Here is a 15,250-nt window from a genome sequence, read left to right on the forward strand (position 1 = left end):
GGCATCCTTCCCATCAGACTGTTGCCCTTTTTTTTTTTATATATATATATATTTTTTTATATCCCCTTGGGCTAGCCATGGCCGACCCTTGGGCTTTGACAAAGCCCTTGGGCTTTTCCTTTGTTAATAATAACAAAACGATCTTTAAAACAAGGCTTAATTTCACTAACCTGTTTCCTTGGCTCTTCTTTTCCGCAGGCGTGACTCGAGATTTTCCCAAGCTAAATCGCGCCTACTGAGCTCTCCGAGGCTCTAGCCCAGTCGTGGTTGTTTTTTCCTAACCTCGGCCTTTACTCTCCTGGTCAGTGACCTTCTCTTAACTACTTCTGCTCGTTTTTTAGCATGTCTTCTTCTTCTTCTTCCTCTGATTCCGAGAACTCTAGTACCAGCTCTAGTAGTGAGGAATCACACACTGAGTTATCCAGCCCCCCCCCCACGGCCCCCTTCGTAGGCCCGGGAAACTTAGGAGGCCTGAAAGAGTTTCACTTCATCTCACTTCAGAGTCTCATGTGAGTAGTGATCCCAACTTAGGAAGCTTACCCGAGGATCTAACCACGGACCATTCTACCGTAACCGAGAGGGAGTTGTTTCCCCTCCTCCGAAAATACCGCCTCATTCATGATGAGTATTGGTATAGTGAACCCCGAGGTCTGAAAGCTCACCAGGCCCCCTATGGCTATATCATCGTTTATGAGCAGGCCTTGGTTGCCGGCCTTAGATTTCCTCTCGCGACTCCTGTAGTTGATGTGTTCGCTATCGTGGGGTTATGCCCCTCTCAGTTGACTCCCAATGGCTGGAGGGGCCTATCTACCTTCATTCTCTGCTGTCGAGCTCGGGACATTGAGCCCACTGCTCAACTTTTCTTTAAGATGTTCAAGGTAATTTCCATTAGCAAAACTGAACCTCGATTTGCCTTTTCGCCCCTCAACCAGCGTTAGTTCGTAGTCGATAACCCCACATCGGTAAAACGATGGAAGAGTAGATTTTTCTTTGCTGGCTTGAAAGACCGAGGGGTCAGCTTCGGGGTGCCAGTTGAGTGGGCTTTCCAGCCCTCAAAGGTCCGTAGTCGCAAGATCACGCAGGACGAGCTTCACAATATTTAGATCTTGAGAGAGCTGAACCCTATCAGCGCTCGGGTCCTGATATGTGATCGCACCTTGTACCTGGGGGGTTTATCCACTCACACTTGCTTCGAGCCTGATGTCACTTTAGGTAGTCATTTTCCCACTATTTTCATACTTTTCTAACTCGCTTTTCTTGCCCTTAGTATCTTGTTTGCGCATTTGCAGCTGAGATGGTGAGCACAGCTTTCATCTGGGGGAAGAACAAACGGAGACCTGCGGAGGACGAGGGCACCCCAGCTCTTATGGGGGAAAGGCTGCCTTGAATGCTCCTCCTGCTGAGGAAGGAGAGCCTAGTCGTGCTAAGAGGAAGAGGACTTCCCATCCTCCGAGAGAGCTCATGCCAGCCCCGGAGTCTCCTCCCCACAGTCCAGACCATGTTCCCGATTGGGGAGTGAAGGCAAGCGATCCCAGCCGGAACACTCAGGTGGCAAGACGTATGATTCACCACTTTGCCATTCCCGCCGATCGTCAGGTGTTGGCCGAGCAGTCCTCGGAGGCCATAAAAGCCACATTGTGCAAGTATCTGGCCCAGATAATCACCTATACTTTATCAACATCCTCTAGTCTCATCTATGTTGTCCTTACTTGCCTTGCCCATTGCAGGTGGTCACACTCGTTTCAGACTTTTCCGGACGTTTCTCTAAAACTTCCAAGAAGACCTTGGAGCTAGACACCCAGCTGCAGGAAATGGACGAGTTACTGGAGAGCCATAGGAAGAACTTGGATGAGTTGTCCTCCCAGCGGCAGGCTTCAGACCTACGTATTCAGGGGCTAGAGGCAGAACTATCTCGGACGAGCTCCAAGCTATTTCGGGCGAACTCAGTCATTCGCCAATACGAGCGCAAGTATGCCGAGCCCATCAAGCTTCCTGAGGTAGAGGAGTTCCTCCAGAAGAACCTGCAGGACGCTTGGACAAAGGGATTCCAAGCTCATGAGACAGAGGTATTACGAGCTCATCCAGACTTGGACATGTCCACTGTTCGGTCTGTTGCGGAGATTGTGGCCGGGATGGAGGACTCGGAGATGGCCGGCGATGATGATGCGCCTCCTGATGCTTGAGCTTTTCTTCTTTTTCTAGCTGGGGCCTTTTGTACTTCCTCTACTATCATGTATTGGACCATCTCGCTTTTATACAATGCCGTTTCATTTTGGTTGTTCATCTTTTGCTTGTGAACATATGGTCTGAGACTAGTTGAACTTCGATCCCTTCCATAGTTGGGTGCTGTGTTGTAATTTTTCCTTGGCCATTAGTCCACCTTTGGGGGACAGCCGAGGGCTCGTGACCCATGAATGAATCTTTTCGTGGCCATCAGTACACCATTGGGGACAGCCTAGGGCTCGTGACCCTTGGATTTTAGCCACTCCTACGCGAAGTGTTAGCCAGAGTTTTTCCATGGCCCTTAGTCCACTTTTGGGGACGGCCTAGGGCTCGTGACCCTTGGGTTTTAGCCACTTCTACGCGAAGTGTTAGCCAGAGTTTTTCCATGGCCCTTAGTCCACTTTTGGGGACGGCCTAGGGCTCGTGACCCTTGGGTTTTAGCCACTCCCACGCGAAGGAGGGTGTTAGCTAGAGTTTTTCCATGGCCCTTAGTCCACTTTTGAGGACGACCTAGGGCTCGTGACCCTTGGGTTTTAGCCACTCCCACGCGAAGGAGGGTGTTAGCTATAGTTTTTCCATGGCCCTTAGTCCACTTTTGAGGACGGCCTAGGGCTCGTGACCTTTGGGTTTTAGCCACTCCAACGCAAAGGAGGGTGTTGGCTAGAGTTTTTTCCATTGCCCTTAGTCCACTTTTGAGGACGGCCTAGGGCTCGTGACCCTTGGGTTTTAGCCACTCTCATGCGAAGGAGGGTGTTGGCTAGAGTTTTTTCCATGGCCCTTAGTCCACTTTTGAGGACGGCCTAGGGCTCGTGACTCTCGGGTTTTAGCCACTCCCACGCGAAGGAGGGTGTCGGCTAGAGTTTTTTCCATGGCCCTTAGTCCACTTTTGGGGACGGCCTAGGGCTCGTGACCCTTGGATTTTTCTTCAACGAAGTATAATCCTTTGGACAATTGCTATTAGATGAAGAGAATATGAAGCCTTGCCATTAGTCGTAAAGAAAAAGAGTACAAAGAGATTCAGGGAATTCCCCTGCTCATTGATAAAACTTCCTTAAGTTCTGTACATTCCAAGTATGCTTCAGGGGCTTGCCTTCCGGGGCTTGCCTTCCATGTCTTCTAGTTGATATGCCCCCGGACTTAGGGATTCCACCACCCGGTACGCCCCTTCCCAATTCGAAGTTAGTTTATTCATGTCCCGAGGATGACTCACGTCGAACCGTCGTAGAACAAAATCTCCTGGCATGAAGCTCCTAGCGTGGACTCGTCGATTGTAGTACCTAGCAATGCGCCGGTTATATGCGGCTTGTCGAATTCGTGCCAGGTCTCGGAGCTCATCCATCAAATCCAAGTTGCACCTTAGCCCTTGCTCGTTAATCTCAGGATCGAAATGCTCCACTCGGTAGCTCCTCACCCCAATCTCGACAGGGATGAGAGCCTCCGAGCCATAACACAATGTGAAAGGGCATTCTCCTGTAGCCGTTCGCGGTGTGGTTCGATAAGACCATAGTATACTGGGGAGCTCATCTACCGATTGACAGTCCACCTTCTCAACCCGAGCTCGAAGTCCTTGCAGAATGGTCCTGTTCGTAAGCTCTACTTGCCCATTAGCTTGAGGATGGGCGACCGAGGTAAAATGTTGCTTAATCCCCAACTCTCGGCACCATTCTTGCACTGATCGGTCTTCGAATTGGGTGCCATTGTCAGTTATTAGCACCCTTGGAATACCAAACCGACAGACGATGAATTTCCAAAGGAATTGTTTTACCCTCCAGCCTGTAATAGTCGCCACAGGCTCGGCCTCCACCCACTTAGTAAAGTAGTCGATGGCTGCTATCAAGTATTTGTTCTGTCCAGCCGCTAGTGGAAAAGGCCCGAGGATATCGACTCCCCACCTGGCAAATGGACAAGGCAAAGCCAGGTGGGTGAGTTCAGCTGCCGGGGTGTGAACCAGGTTGGAAGTTTTTTGGCATCTCTCACAAGTCTGGACCAAATGCCCAGTGTCGCTCATCATTGTCGGCCAGTAATACCCCTGTCGAAGTGCCTTCTGGGAGAGAGACAGAGCTCCGATGTGACTGCCGCAAATCCCTTCGTGGATTTCCCTTAGGATGTAGTCGGCCTCGACCGGTCCCACACACTTCAACAGCGGCTGAGTGAAGGATTTCTTATAAAGGTCTGATCCCACCAGTAGAAACTTGGCAGCCTGGCGCTTGAGTTTTCGACTTTCCTGTTCCTCCTCGGGTAGTCATCCCTTAGTCAGATGTGCTACGATGGGATCCATCCAACTTTCAACCCCTTCCATGCAAAGCTGCTCTGCCTCAGTCTCTATGCTCTTTTGGGACAACGACTCCATGTAAACAGCTCGAGAATTCCTAGGGAAGGAAGAAGCAGCTATCCTCGAGAGAGCATCCGCCACTGCATTCTGTGCTCGTGGGACATGATTGATTTTCACTGTCCGAAATCGTGCCATAAGATCCTTGGCTATCGCCAAGTATTGGGCCATGACGTCCTCTCGGTCCTCGAACTCTCCTGTGACCTGCTGCACAATTAAATTCGAGTCAGAATATACCTCTAGATCCCTGACTCCCATCTGTTCTGCTAGTCTGAGCCCGGCAATAAGCGCCTCATACTCGGCCTCATTGTTAGAGGCATTGAACTCGAAGTGGAGGGCATACGGCCAAGCCTGGCCATCGGGGCCCTGCAGTAGTAATCCAGCGCCACTGCCTCCGACACTGGAGCTGCCATCTACGGAGAGAGTCCAAGTCTAGGAAATCCCTTCGTCTGCTTCCTCTAGTAGGGTACCCTCCACGATCAAGTCGGCAAGAGCCTGCGCCTTGATGGCCGGCCGAGGTCGATAGTCGATGTCGAAAGCACTCAGCTCTACTGCCCATTTGAGCATCCTCCCCGATAAGTCCGGCTTTCCCAGCACATGCCTCAGCGGCTGACTTGATAGGACGATAATGTGGTGTGCCTCAAAGTAAGGCCTCAACTTTCGAGCGGAGATGACTAGGGAATAGGCCAACTTCTCTGTTGGAGTGTAACGAATCTCAGCTCCGGCCAACCTTTTGCTCACATAATAAACCGGCTTTTGAATTTTGTCCTCCTCCCGCACCAAAACCGAACTGACAGCCTCATCCGAGGCAGCCAGATAAATATATAGTGACTTTCCCGACTGTGGTTTTACCAGGACTGGGGGGGAGACCAGACACTGTTTCAGCTGTTCAAACGCCTCCTGGCACTCCTCTGTCCATACAAAATTCTGGACTCGAGTCAAGGCCTTAAAGAATGGCAATTGTCTTTCCGCAGATCTTGACAAGAACCTCCCTAATGCTGCTATTCTCCCAGTTAGCCTCTGCACCTCCTTGATACTTCGAGGGGGAGGCATCTCGAGTATGGCCTTTATCTTCGAGGGGTTAGCCTCAATTCCCCGATAATGTATCATGAACCCTAAGAATTTACCAGCTGTAACCCCGAAGGCACACTTGGCCGGGTTGAGCTTCATCTGATACTGGCGTAAGGTTCTGAGGCACTCCTCCAAGTCGTCCGGATGCTGTTCAACCAATAGACTCTTGACTAACATGTCATCCACGTAAGCCTCCATGTTTCGACCGAGTTGGGCTTTGAACAGTTTGTTGACCAACCTCTGATATGTAGCTCCAGTGTTCTTCACCCCGAAGGGCATAACTCGGTAACAATAGGTAGCCTTATCCGTGATGAAGGCAGTCTTTTCCTGATCTTCAGGGTGTAGTGGGATTTGGTGGTACCCCTGGAATGCATCCAGGAAACTCATTAGCTGACACCCCGTTGTTCCGTCAATCAACGCATCAATCCTGGGCAGAGGGTAACTGTCTTTCGGGCAAGCCTTGTTAAGATCTTTAAAATCAATACAAAGCCTCCATTTTCCCGATCCCTTGGAGACAAGAACCACGTTGGCTAACCACTCTGGGTAGTTGACTTCTCTAATATGATTAGCCTCCATAAGCTTTTCCACCTCCGCCTCTATAGCTTTAGCCCGCTCCGAGGCAAACTTCCTCTTCCTTTGTCTTACCGGCACACAATCCGGGTAGAGCCCCAAGTGATGTGTCATGATCACTGGGTCTATCCCCAGCATATCCAGGATAGACCATGCAAACATATCTTGATATCGATGTAGGAGTGAAAGGATCTCGGACCTCAAGGGCTCCTGTAACTTGGCACTGATTCATACTGTCCGATCGAGCTCTTCCCCCAGTGGGACTTCCTCGAGCTCATCCACCGGCTCTGAAGTCTTAGGCTCTTCTGGACCTTCCAAGATGAAACTAGTAACCACAGTGGGAGGGGCAGCGGAATTCTGTCCCTCCTCCCTTACTGACCTCTGACCTGCTCCTATACTTGGGTCTCTCACCTGTTCCGTCTCCATCTGGCCCTGACCAGCTTGAGGGACCGCCTCCTGATTCGGTCCTGAGTCTAACTCTGACCCCTTGGCCATAGTGGCACTCAAAGAGGCCACGTAGCATTCCCTAGCCTGCCGCTGGTCTCCTCTTACCTTGCCAATCCCTCCCGAAGTAGGGAATTTCAACACCATATGATACGTACTTGGTACTGCCCTCAGAGCACTAAGCTCAGACCTACCAAGGATCATATTGTACGCCGAGGGCACATCCGCCACCAAAAAATCCAACGTCACTCGGGATTTATGAGGACCACTACCGACCGTCAGGGGCAACCGGATCAAACTTTCAGAATGGATCACCATTCCATCAAAACCCACCAATGGGACACGGACTGGCCTCAGCTGATCGAGCGTGAACCCCATCCCTAGGAATGCCCTCTTGTAGAGAATCTCTGAAGAGCTACCTGGATCCACGAGGATTCGCCTCATCTCCCACTCTCCCACTTGAGCAGTGATCACCAAAGGGTCCGAATAGCTGGGATAACTCGGAAGATCCTCCTCAGAGAAAGTAATGACCACCCCTTCCTTTACTATGCTCTTGGGAGCAGTTGAGTGGGACCCTGGAACTGTCCCTGTCGCCAGCGTGTACAAGATAAACTTCTGTCCCCCCTCCTCGGCGGGCTGCTTTCCTTCTCTCCGGGGCGGTGTTCGGCTTCGCTCTCGAAAGCGATCTCGAGTAGGAGACCTCCCTCGATGCTCCGACTTGGATTCTACCTTGCCCGAGCTCGTACCTCCTCGACCCACGAAATCCCGAAGGTATCCTCGGTTGATAAGCTCTTGTATTTCTTCTTTCAGTTGGATGCAATCCTTAGTATCATGGCCGTGGTCGCGGTGAAAACGGCAATACTTCTTTTTGCTTCGAGTGTTGGGTGGAGATTTCAGCGGGGGAGGACGCCGTAAATAATTCTTATCCTCCAATGCCAGGAGAATCTCTGCTCGACTTGTATTGAGGGGAGTGTAATTCACCGGGCTTCCACGTACACCCCCAAAACTCGAGCGATCGGGAGCTCGGGAGGGGCGATAGTCCGTCTTCTGCTCTGGGGCCGGTTGTTTCTTCTCCTTTTCTCTTTCTTTCCTGTCAGGTTGTTCCGCCCGCTTCACCTTCATCACCTCTTCGACGTTGATGTACTTATTAGCCCTGGCTGAGGCCTCTGTGAAAGTACGAGGTGGAGTCTTGGCTATGGACTGAGCAAATGGCTCAGCTCTCAAGTCATTCTGAAGAGCCACCATTGCGATTCGCTGGTCAAACTCATCGATACTTAATGCCTCTTCGTTGAACCTAGCCACGAAATCTCTTAGGGATTCACCCTGGTTCTGCTTGATGTTCACCAGAGCCATGGAAGACTTTCGGTGGCGCTTCAAGGGAGCGTAGTGGGCTAAGAAACAGGTCTTCAGTTCTTCCCAGCGGTTGATGGAACGATGGGGAAGGCAGGAGTACCAGGTCCGGGCATGTCCTCCCAAAGTGGCTGAAAATGCCAGGTACCACATCGCGTCCAACCCCGATCGCACCAGCATGTGAGAGGAGAAAAGCTCGACGTGATCATAGGGATCTGTGCTTCCATCATAGAGCTTGATGGAGGGGATATGAAACCTTTCCGGTGGAACCTCCGCCATGATGCCCTTACTCAAGGGTTGGTTAGAGCCAAGGTGGAGCAACTCTTCCTTTCCCTTCTTGAGTTCCTGGACTTGCTTCTCTAAGAAACGCAATCATCTCTCCTGCAAAGTCCCTCTTTCTCGAGAGGGGGCAGAAGTGGATCCTGCCACCTCAGAGGAGTGGATTTCCTGACCCGTCTGGCGGGATTGACGAGGCTCCCGAGCAGGAGGAGGTGACTGATGCTCCGCCCGCTGAGAGGGCACATGCGAACGATGCTGTTCAGTCTGGTGTAGATAACCAGTCAACAACTCAGTTAGCTGTTGGACCTGGTTTTCCAACCTGGTGAGTCGGTCCTCCAGCATGGGATTGGCTGGAGGTGGTGGATTCTCTCCTTGTTGCGGGGCTTCTAGATTGGCTCCGACATGACTGCGAGTCACGTCTCTTCGGGGAGCCATGTGGTTAGTTGTGGCAAGGAGTGAAAGTCGTTTGACACTCGCGGAAAGACCGAGGTCCGAGGTGAGGAGTTGAAGTCCGAAGCGCGAGGTAGGGAATGAAGAGGCTAGCGAGTATGGACGTCGGCCCCACGGTGGGCGCCAAATGATGATGGTTTTTGGGACCGACCACCACGTGCCACCTCTGCGACTGGACCTCGGGAATGGTACCTCGGACTTGGTGATGTCGGACCTCGGGTGTAGAACCTGCAAGACAATGGAGGGCCGGGGCTAGGATTCCCCGGGGTGGACTCCGACGCTCAAATCAGTAGAGTAAATGCGAGTAGAAGTAAATGAGAGAGCTGTAGAGCTTGAATATACCTGGCGAGAGTCCTTGTCTTTTATAGGCGAACCCGTTTTGGGGCACCCGAGATGAGCGGGCACGACCCCCGAGAATCCCGGTCAAGTTAGAACGGGTCTTGCGATTCGGCCCGGATTTCCCGGGCTCCACTCCGGAGTGTTGACTTGCTACGTGTCGGTCTCTCAGGTGATCCGCGTGACAGGTGAGACTATCAGCGCGTAGGGGTATTCTAGTAATTTCAGTTGATGCCACATCAACATGTATTCTTAAGTTAGGTTGCACAGAAACGGAAACGGAAACGGAAATGGAAACGGAAAATAGATATGATACAAAGTTAAAATAAAAAAATGATATTTTTAAAAAATTAAAAAGTAAAAATGTAAAAGAAACGCATAAATAAAAAAATATAGAAATTTTTTATAAATATTAATTTTTAGTATAAAATATTATATATTAAAAATATATATATATTTTTATATAAAATATAAGATAACTTTTCACGTCTCTAACCTCTTCCTGGGCATAAACGTGTTTTCAAAATCAAAAATACATTTTCGATATTTTTTTCGAACAACCTCGATATATTTTCAAAATTACAGAAATGATCAAGAAATATATATTTTTATATTTTTGGTATTTTGATACAGAAAATATTTCCAAAATATCCAAAACGACACTCCCGAGTCATTCATTTCTGTGCATCATAGTTCCTAAGATCTCAACTTATCCCTATCATTTTAAGTGGAGTTTAAAAGGATGAGGGATTAATTATGTCATAATAGAAATTTAGCAAATATTGTTAAAGCACTTGCATGAATTTTGAATAATATTGCTGATTACAGTATGATTAACCTCGTCGCCATTACAAGTTAAATAACATTAATTTAGCCTTTAGACATCAAAGTAGATTAACCAAAACAAATTTTAAGTAATTCAAAGTTAAAACCGGTAAATTAAGATTAGATCTCTTCCTAAAAATAAGTCAATTTTTAATTTTCCACATTGCTACTTTTCTCTCTCTCTCTCTCTCCCTCCTTCTGGTCCTTCACCCAAGGTAAGGTAGGGGATTAAATTTGGCATTCTTCCATTTGTTCTTTCTTTTTCCTTATTTGTTGGGTTACTTCTATCTTTCCGAATACAGCCTCTGTTTAGTCATTAAAGAGTACCCACCTTGCAGATGGGCTGCTGCCATTTAGTCAAGCGGCTAGCCCACCACCAATGGCCACCAAAATGGACGAGAACTTCCTTCACATGTGATCTCCACTTAAAATGGTAAAAGAGTTTATGATACTTTTGTCGATATTTGGTAAGAGATTTGGATGAGAGGTCCTTAAATCACATTTAATTTTTATTGAATTATTTTGAGTTAAATAATCTCTTTCTAGTCACAATGGGACAATTTGAGAATCCTCTAAAAAAAAATATAAGGTGTTGCTTCTAAGAGCATGAGTGGTGGTCCCAATTATTGCGTCAAATCAATGCATTTTAAGAAGATAAATATTTGAATGTAAACGTCTTGAATCTCATGAGAGTCGCATTAAATTTCATTGCTTGAATCACTTTTTCAAAAATCATACATAGACATATTCGTTGATTTGATTAATAATAAAAAAAATTATTGATTTAATTCTCCATCTTAATGACAGATTAAATAATTAATTAAATTCTATTGAGTCTAACTCGGCCAATTATGAAAGGAGAAGTGACACATGTCCCTTAATATATGTCCCTCCTATTTAGAGGTGTCACGTGTCATTCTCCTTCTCCGTTCCGTCAGAAAAATTACTTGTTTCTAAATATTCTATTACTCGATTCAAAAATTCAATTAAATTCTAAATTGATCACTATTAGGGATTCAACCCGACATTCATGAAAAAAAAACTTTATTTAAAATTTCACTTACCTATTAAGAGATAGGACCATTCAAAGGCACAATTTTAAAAAAATAAATACAAATACACTCTTAAAGTTACTCATTATTTTGCTATTCATTTTATTGGTACAGAGTACCAACATACTCTCTTTAATAAGAAGAATGCGACATGATGTTGGTCCCCAAGCAAATATTTTGGGTGGATTTAATGGCCGTCACTTACACCTTTGAGCTCAACAGTCTTAGCGTCCATCCATGACTTTCTTATTTTTTATTTTAATTTAAATTAAAATTACAAATTCTTCGTCAATAGAAGTCAATAAAGGAAGCCACTTAGAGCATTTTTATTTTTATTTTTTTTTTGTCTCCTAGGCACTATATTAGAATAATTTCTTTTGATACTTCGAATTAATTATTATTATTATTATTATTATTATTATTATTATTATGTTTCCGATAAAAGTTAAATTTATCAATATATTCATATAATTATTTTTCATTAGCCTGATGAATGAGAATAAGGATACATGGCCAGGGACATTTCAAACTTGGAACAAGGTTAATGGACATCACGAATCTCAAATTTGGGGACTGAGATCTAACTTATGGAATACCAAACTCAAATGAAAGATCTGACCTCATGGATTGGGTTTAGATTGAGAGTTAGACTCGGACCCCACAACACTTCTCTTCAATAACAATTCATAAATTCAAATCCAAGTGATTCATCGGGATGCATCAAATCGTCTATGTAGTGTGATTGTGGCTTTTTACTAGCTCCACATTGTATCTATATAAAGATAAATTTGTACTCAAAACATAGCGTAAGTGGTAAATCTCTTAAGTTTCATTAGAGATAGTGGGGATCAATTCCTGATAGAGATACAAATATCTTATTTAATGAGAATTAATTGCATATTTACTTGAAAATATATAACCTTATGATCGCATCCGATTTATCTAAAGGCCGAATTAGAAGAAAATGCTGATCTACTCTAGAATTAGATAGAGTCTAGACATCTGAGTCAAAAAAAATAAATAAAAATTAAATATATCATTAATTATATCATCATTATATCACTTTATCTCAAATCTTGTGATTAACTCTCTTCGTACACACTATCCTTTTTTTTTTTTAAGTCAAGCAAGTCTTATACAAATTTTGAGTCGAATACAACTAAAACCATCTTGAGATAAAAAAAAATTAGTTAGAAGATACTATAGTTCAACTGATTCGATGGTGTCAACTCTCAAGCATCGCATTTACAAATATAATTGTACAATCACAATAGATTAACTTGAAACGCCGAAAAAAATAAAAATAAAAAATTGTGTTGAGTTGATGACTTGGAGAAAAGTGGAAAAAAAATTCTTCTTTGACGGCGCCAAGATAAGAGAGGGCGTCGTTCTAGTCAAAACCCACTATTATTTCAATGCATTAATGGAGTCGTGAACAGGTGCCATGGATTGGAATAATTGGAGCTCTCAAAATTAATAAAAGGCATCGCCATTGGTGTAAGATCATTCATCAGCCTTCTTCATTCTGATCGTTTGAACCCACTTACTAATTAGTGGTTATATATCTTCTCTGGAGAGCTGTTGATATTTGGCATCAAGAATCACCAGATTAATCAAATCTTCCTTCCGGCTCTGAAGGATTCATTATCCACTAATTAGCCCGCCGGCCGGCCGGCAAATCAACAGATCTTCAATGGAAAATCTTCTGGGTCTGCTCCGAGTTCACATCCGCAGAGGCGTAAACCTTGCTGTTCGAGATGTTAGAAGCAGCGATCCATATGTTGTTCTCCGCATGGGCAAACAAGTAATTTTAATTAACCATCTCTCTCTCTCTCTCTCTCTCTCTCTCTCTCTGATACCAACCCAGAAAAGCCTCGGGTTCTTCCACAAAACTTCGATCTGTATATCTGCAATTCATATGCCAACTTAGTAAATCCGAAGCACAAAATACTTTCTGGTTATTTTTCAATTAGTAGAAACCTGATTTCTTTTTCCAATTCATTAATTTCTTTTTCTTGCTTCTGCCCAATTGTTTAAATCAGAAACTGAAGACTCGAGTAGTAAAGAAGAATGTCAATCCCGAGTGGAATGAAGATTTGACACTCTCTATTGCAGACCCAAATCTCCCAATCAAGCTTGTAAGTTCTCTATTTAATTAATTTACTGTAGAGCGTCTCGTCTTCTAGTCTAACGTGATTCGCCCTAAATGCAGGCCGTCTATGATAAGGACACGTTCAGCCCGGACGACAAAATGGGGGATGCAGAGTTCGAAATCAAACCGTTCATTGAAGCAGTGAAGATGCGTTCGAATGGCCTCCAAAATGGAACTGTTCTTGCAAAGGTGAAAGCAACAAGGGAGAATTGCTTGGCCGAAGAGAGCTGCATCGTCTGGACAGACGACAAAGTTGTCCAGAACATGTTTCTTAGGCTACGAAATGTGGAGCGTGGTGAGGTTGACTTGCAGCTTGAATGGATCGATATTCCGGGTTCCAAGGCCTTGTAATGTAGACTCCATCTCCTTAGTGATCATCTTCTTGAGGTCTTTCTGGGGTGTGGATTAATGTAAGCAAGCTAGTCAAACCACCTATTTTGTTTGTCTCAATATGTGACTAAGTTTAATGGGAACAGAATTTTTTAAATGTCTCTGGCTGATAAAAGGTGTATAGTCAAGCATGTGGAGCTCGTACTAAACTTCTGAATAGTTGTTGATTGAACGGTTGTTGATTGAATAATGCATTGAACTTGACACAAATAATAGATCATATGATAAAAATAAATAATGATCCAACTTATAACATGGGCTTAAATTGAATGAAGTTTAGTTAATTATAACACGAACAACGAACACTAGTTGGTAATATCAAGTTTAGTTAATTATAACATGGGCTTAAATTGAATGAAGCTATCTGCCTTTGAACACCGTTCTCACCAACTTATTGGACCAAAATTGGGGCCATTCCACTCGGAAAATGGGCTTCGGAACATTCCGAAACGACCCCATCAACTCAAGTAACCCACTATATGTTTGTATTATTTAATTATTTCACTTCCCAATATCATTTTAACCCAAATAGAGTAAGTTAAGCAACCTAAGGTTAGCCTAACCATGCTAGGGTTACCACTTTAACAACGCAGCTTAAGTTAAGCACCTTAATCCCCTTAACTTACGTTAACTCTTCCCAACTTCATTATGTGCTTAAATTTGGGCCCTTCATCTCAGGCTTGGGCCCAACCCAACACCTTTTGAAAACCCCTAAAGCTATCCCATTTTTACCCAACTTGGGCCTAAACTTAAATTGGACCTTGGGCTTTGTAAAAGTCCACTTGGACTCGAATATGGGTGTATTTTCACTTACAAAATGAGCTCAATGATGCCCAACTTTCAAGTGATCTAGGGGTAAAGAACAAAGCCGTAAGCATTGTATTGAAAAGGAGGGAAGGCCAAGTTGATCGTCCAATTTATTATGTCAGCAAAGTCTTGCAAGGGGCAGAGACGCGATACCCTTTCATAGAAAATGTAGCCTTAGCCTTAATAAATGTCTCTAGAAAATTATACCCATATTTTCAAGCTCATTTCATCATTGTTCTAACCAACCAACCATTGAGAAGTATTCTACAGAAATCGAGATGTTTAAGCTAACTTACTAAATGGTCTATAGAACTAAACGAGCACGACGTATAGTTTTAGCCAATGCAGACTATAAAAGGACAAGTATTAATAGATTTTATTGTAGAATGTACCCTTGTCAAGGAAGCCGAAGAAGATAATGAGGTAGAGTGATTGCTATTTGTTGATGGGGCCGCAATTTCGCAAGGGAGTGGGCTTGGAATAATGTTCATCCCGCTTGAAGGGGAGCCCCTTGAATACTCATCGAGATTCGATTTCCCTAGCTCAAATAATGTGGCTAAGTACGAGGCGTTAATTGTCGATTTGAAATTGGCTCGAAAACTTGAGGTAACACAATTGACAACCCACAATAATTCTCAATTAATAGTCCAGCAGTACCATAGGTAGTACGAAACCAAGGAACCAGTCATGGGACAATATCTACAAAAGGTCAAGATCCTTGCGTAGCTGTTTACAAATTTTCAGCTGGTTCAAATCAACAGGTCCCTTAATAGTCATACAGACGCGTTATCCAAATTGGCATCCAGTGAAGAAACCATTGGAAGAATAGTGTTCGTGGAAGTCCTTCAGTGACCAAGTATAGAAGAACTTGAGGTGGCATGTGTTTAGAATAACAATGACTGGAGAACACCTTTTTACAAATACCTGAATAAGGGAGAGCTGCCAACCGACCCAATGGAGGCTAAGAAAATG

General features: G+C 45.0%; 2 protein-coding genes across 2 annotated transcripts; one reads left to right on the forward strand and one right to left on the reverse strand.

The window, feature by feature from the left end:
* Window positions 1-6,421: 6,421 nt before the first annotated feature.
* LOC127809992 (uncharacterized) lies at window positions 6,422-8,266 on the reverse strand. The gene is made up of 2 exons (XM_052349206.1): window positions 8,091-8,266; window positions 6,422-7,931 (listed from the first exon to the last, which is right to left on the reverse strand). The coding sequence occupies exons 1-2, from the start codon at window positions 8,264-8,266 to the stop codon at window positions 6,422-6,424; spliced, it is 1,686 nt and encodes a 561-aa protein (XP_052205166.1).
* Window positions 8,267-12,333: 4,067 nt separating this feature from the next.
* On the forward strand, window positions 12,334-13,741 carry LOC127810079 (protein C2-DOMAIN ABA-RELATED 4-like). Its single transcript, XM_052349319.1, has 3 exons — window positions 12,334-12,733; window positions 12,972-13,067; window positions 13,142-13,741. Exons 1-3 carry the CDS (start codon window positions 12,623-12,625, stop codon window positions 13,430-13,432), a joined length of 498 nt encoding a protein of 165 aa, XP_052205279.1. The 5' UTR covers window positions 12,334-12,622; the 3' UTR covers window positions 13,433-13,741.
* The last annotated feature ends 1,509 nt before the right edge of the window (window positions 13,742-15,250 follow it).

Source organism: Diospyros lotus, chromosome 9, assembly GCF_014633365.1.
Source record: "Diospyros lotus cultivar Yz01 chromosome 9, ASM1463336v1, whole genome shotgun sequence".
NCBI lineage: Eukaryota > Viridiplantae > Streptophyta > Magnoliopsida > Ericales > Ebenaceae > Diospyros > Diospyros lotus.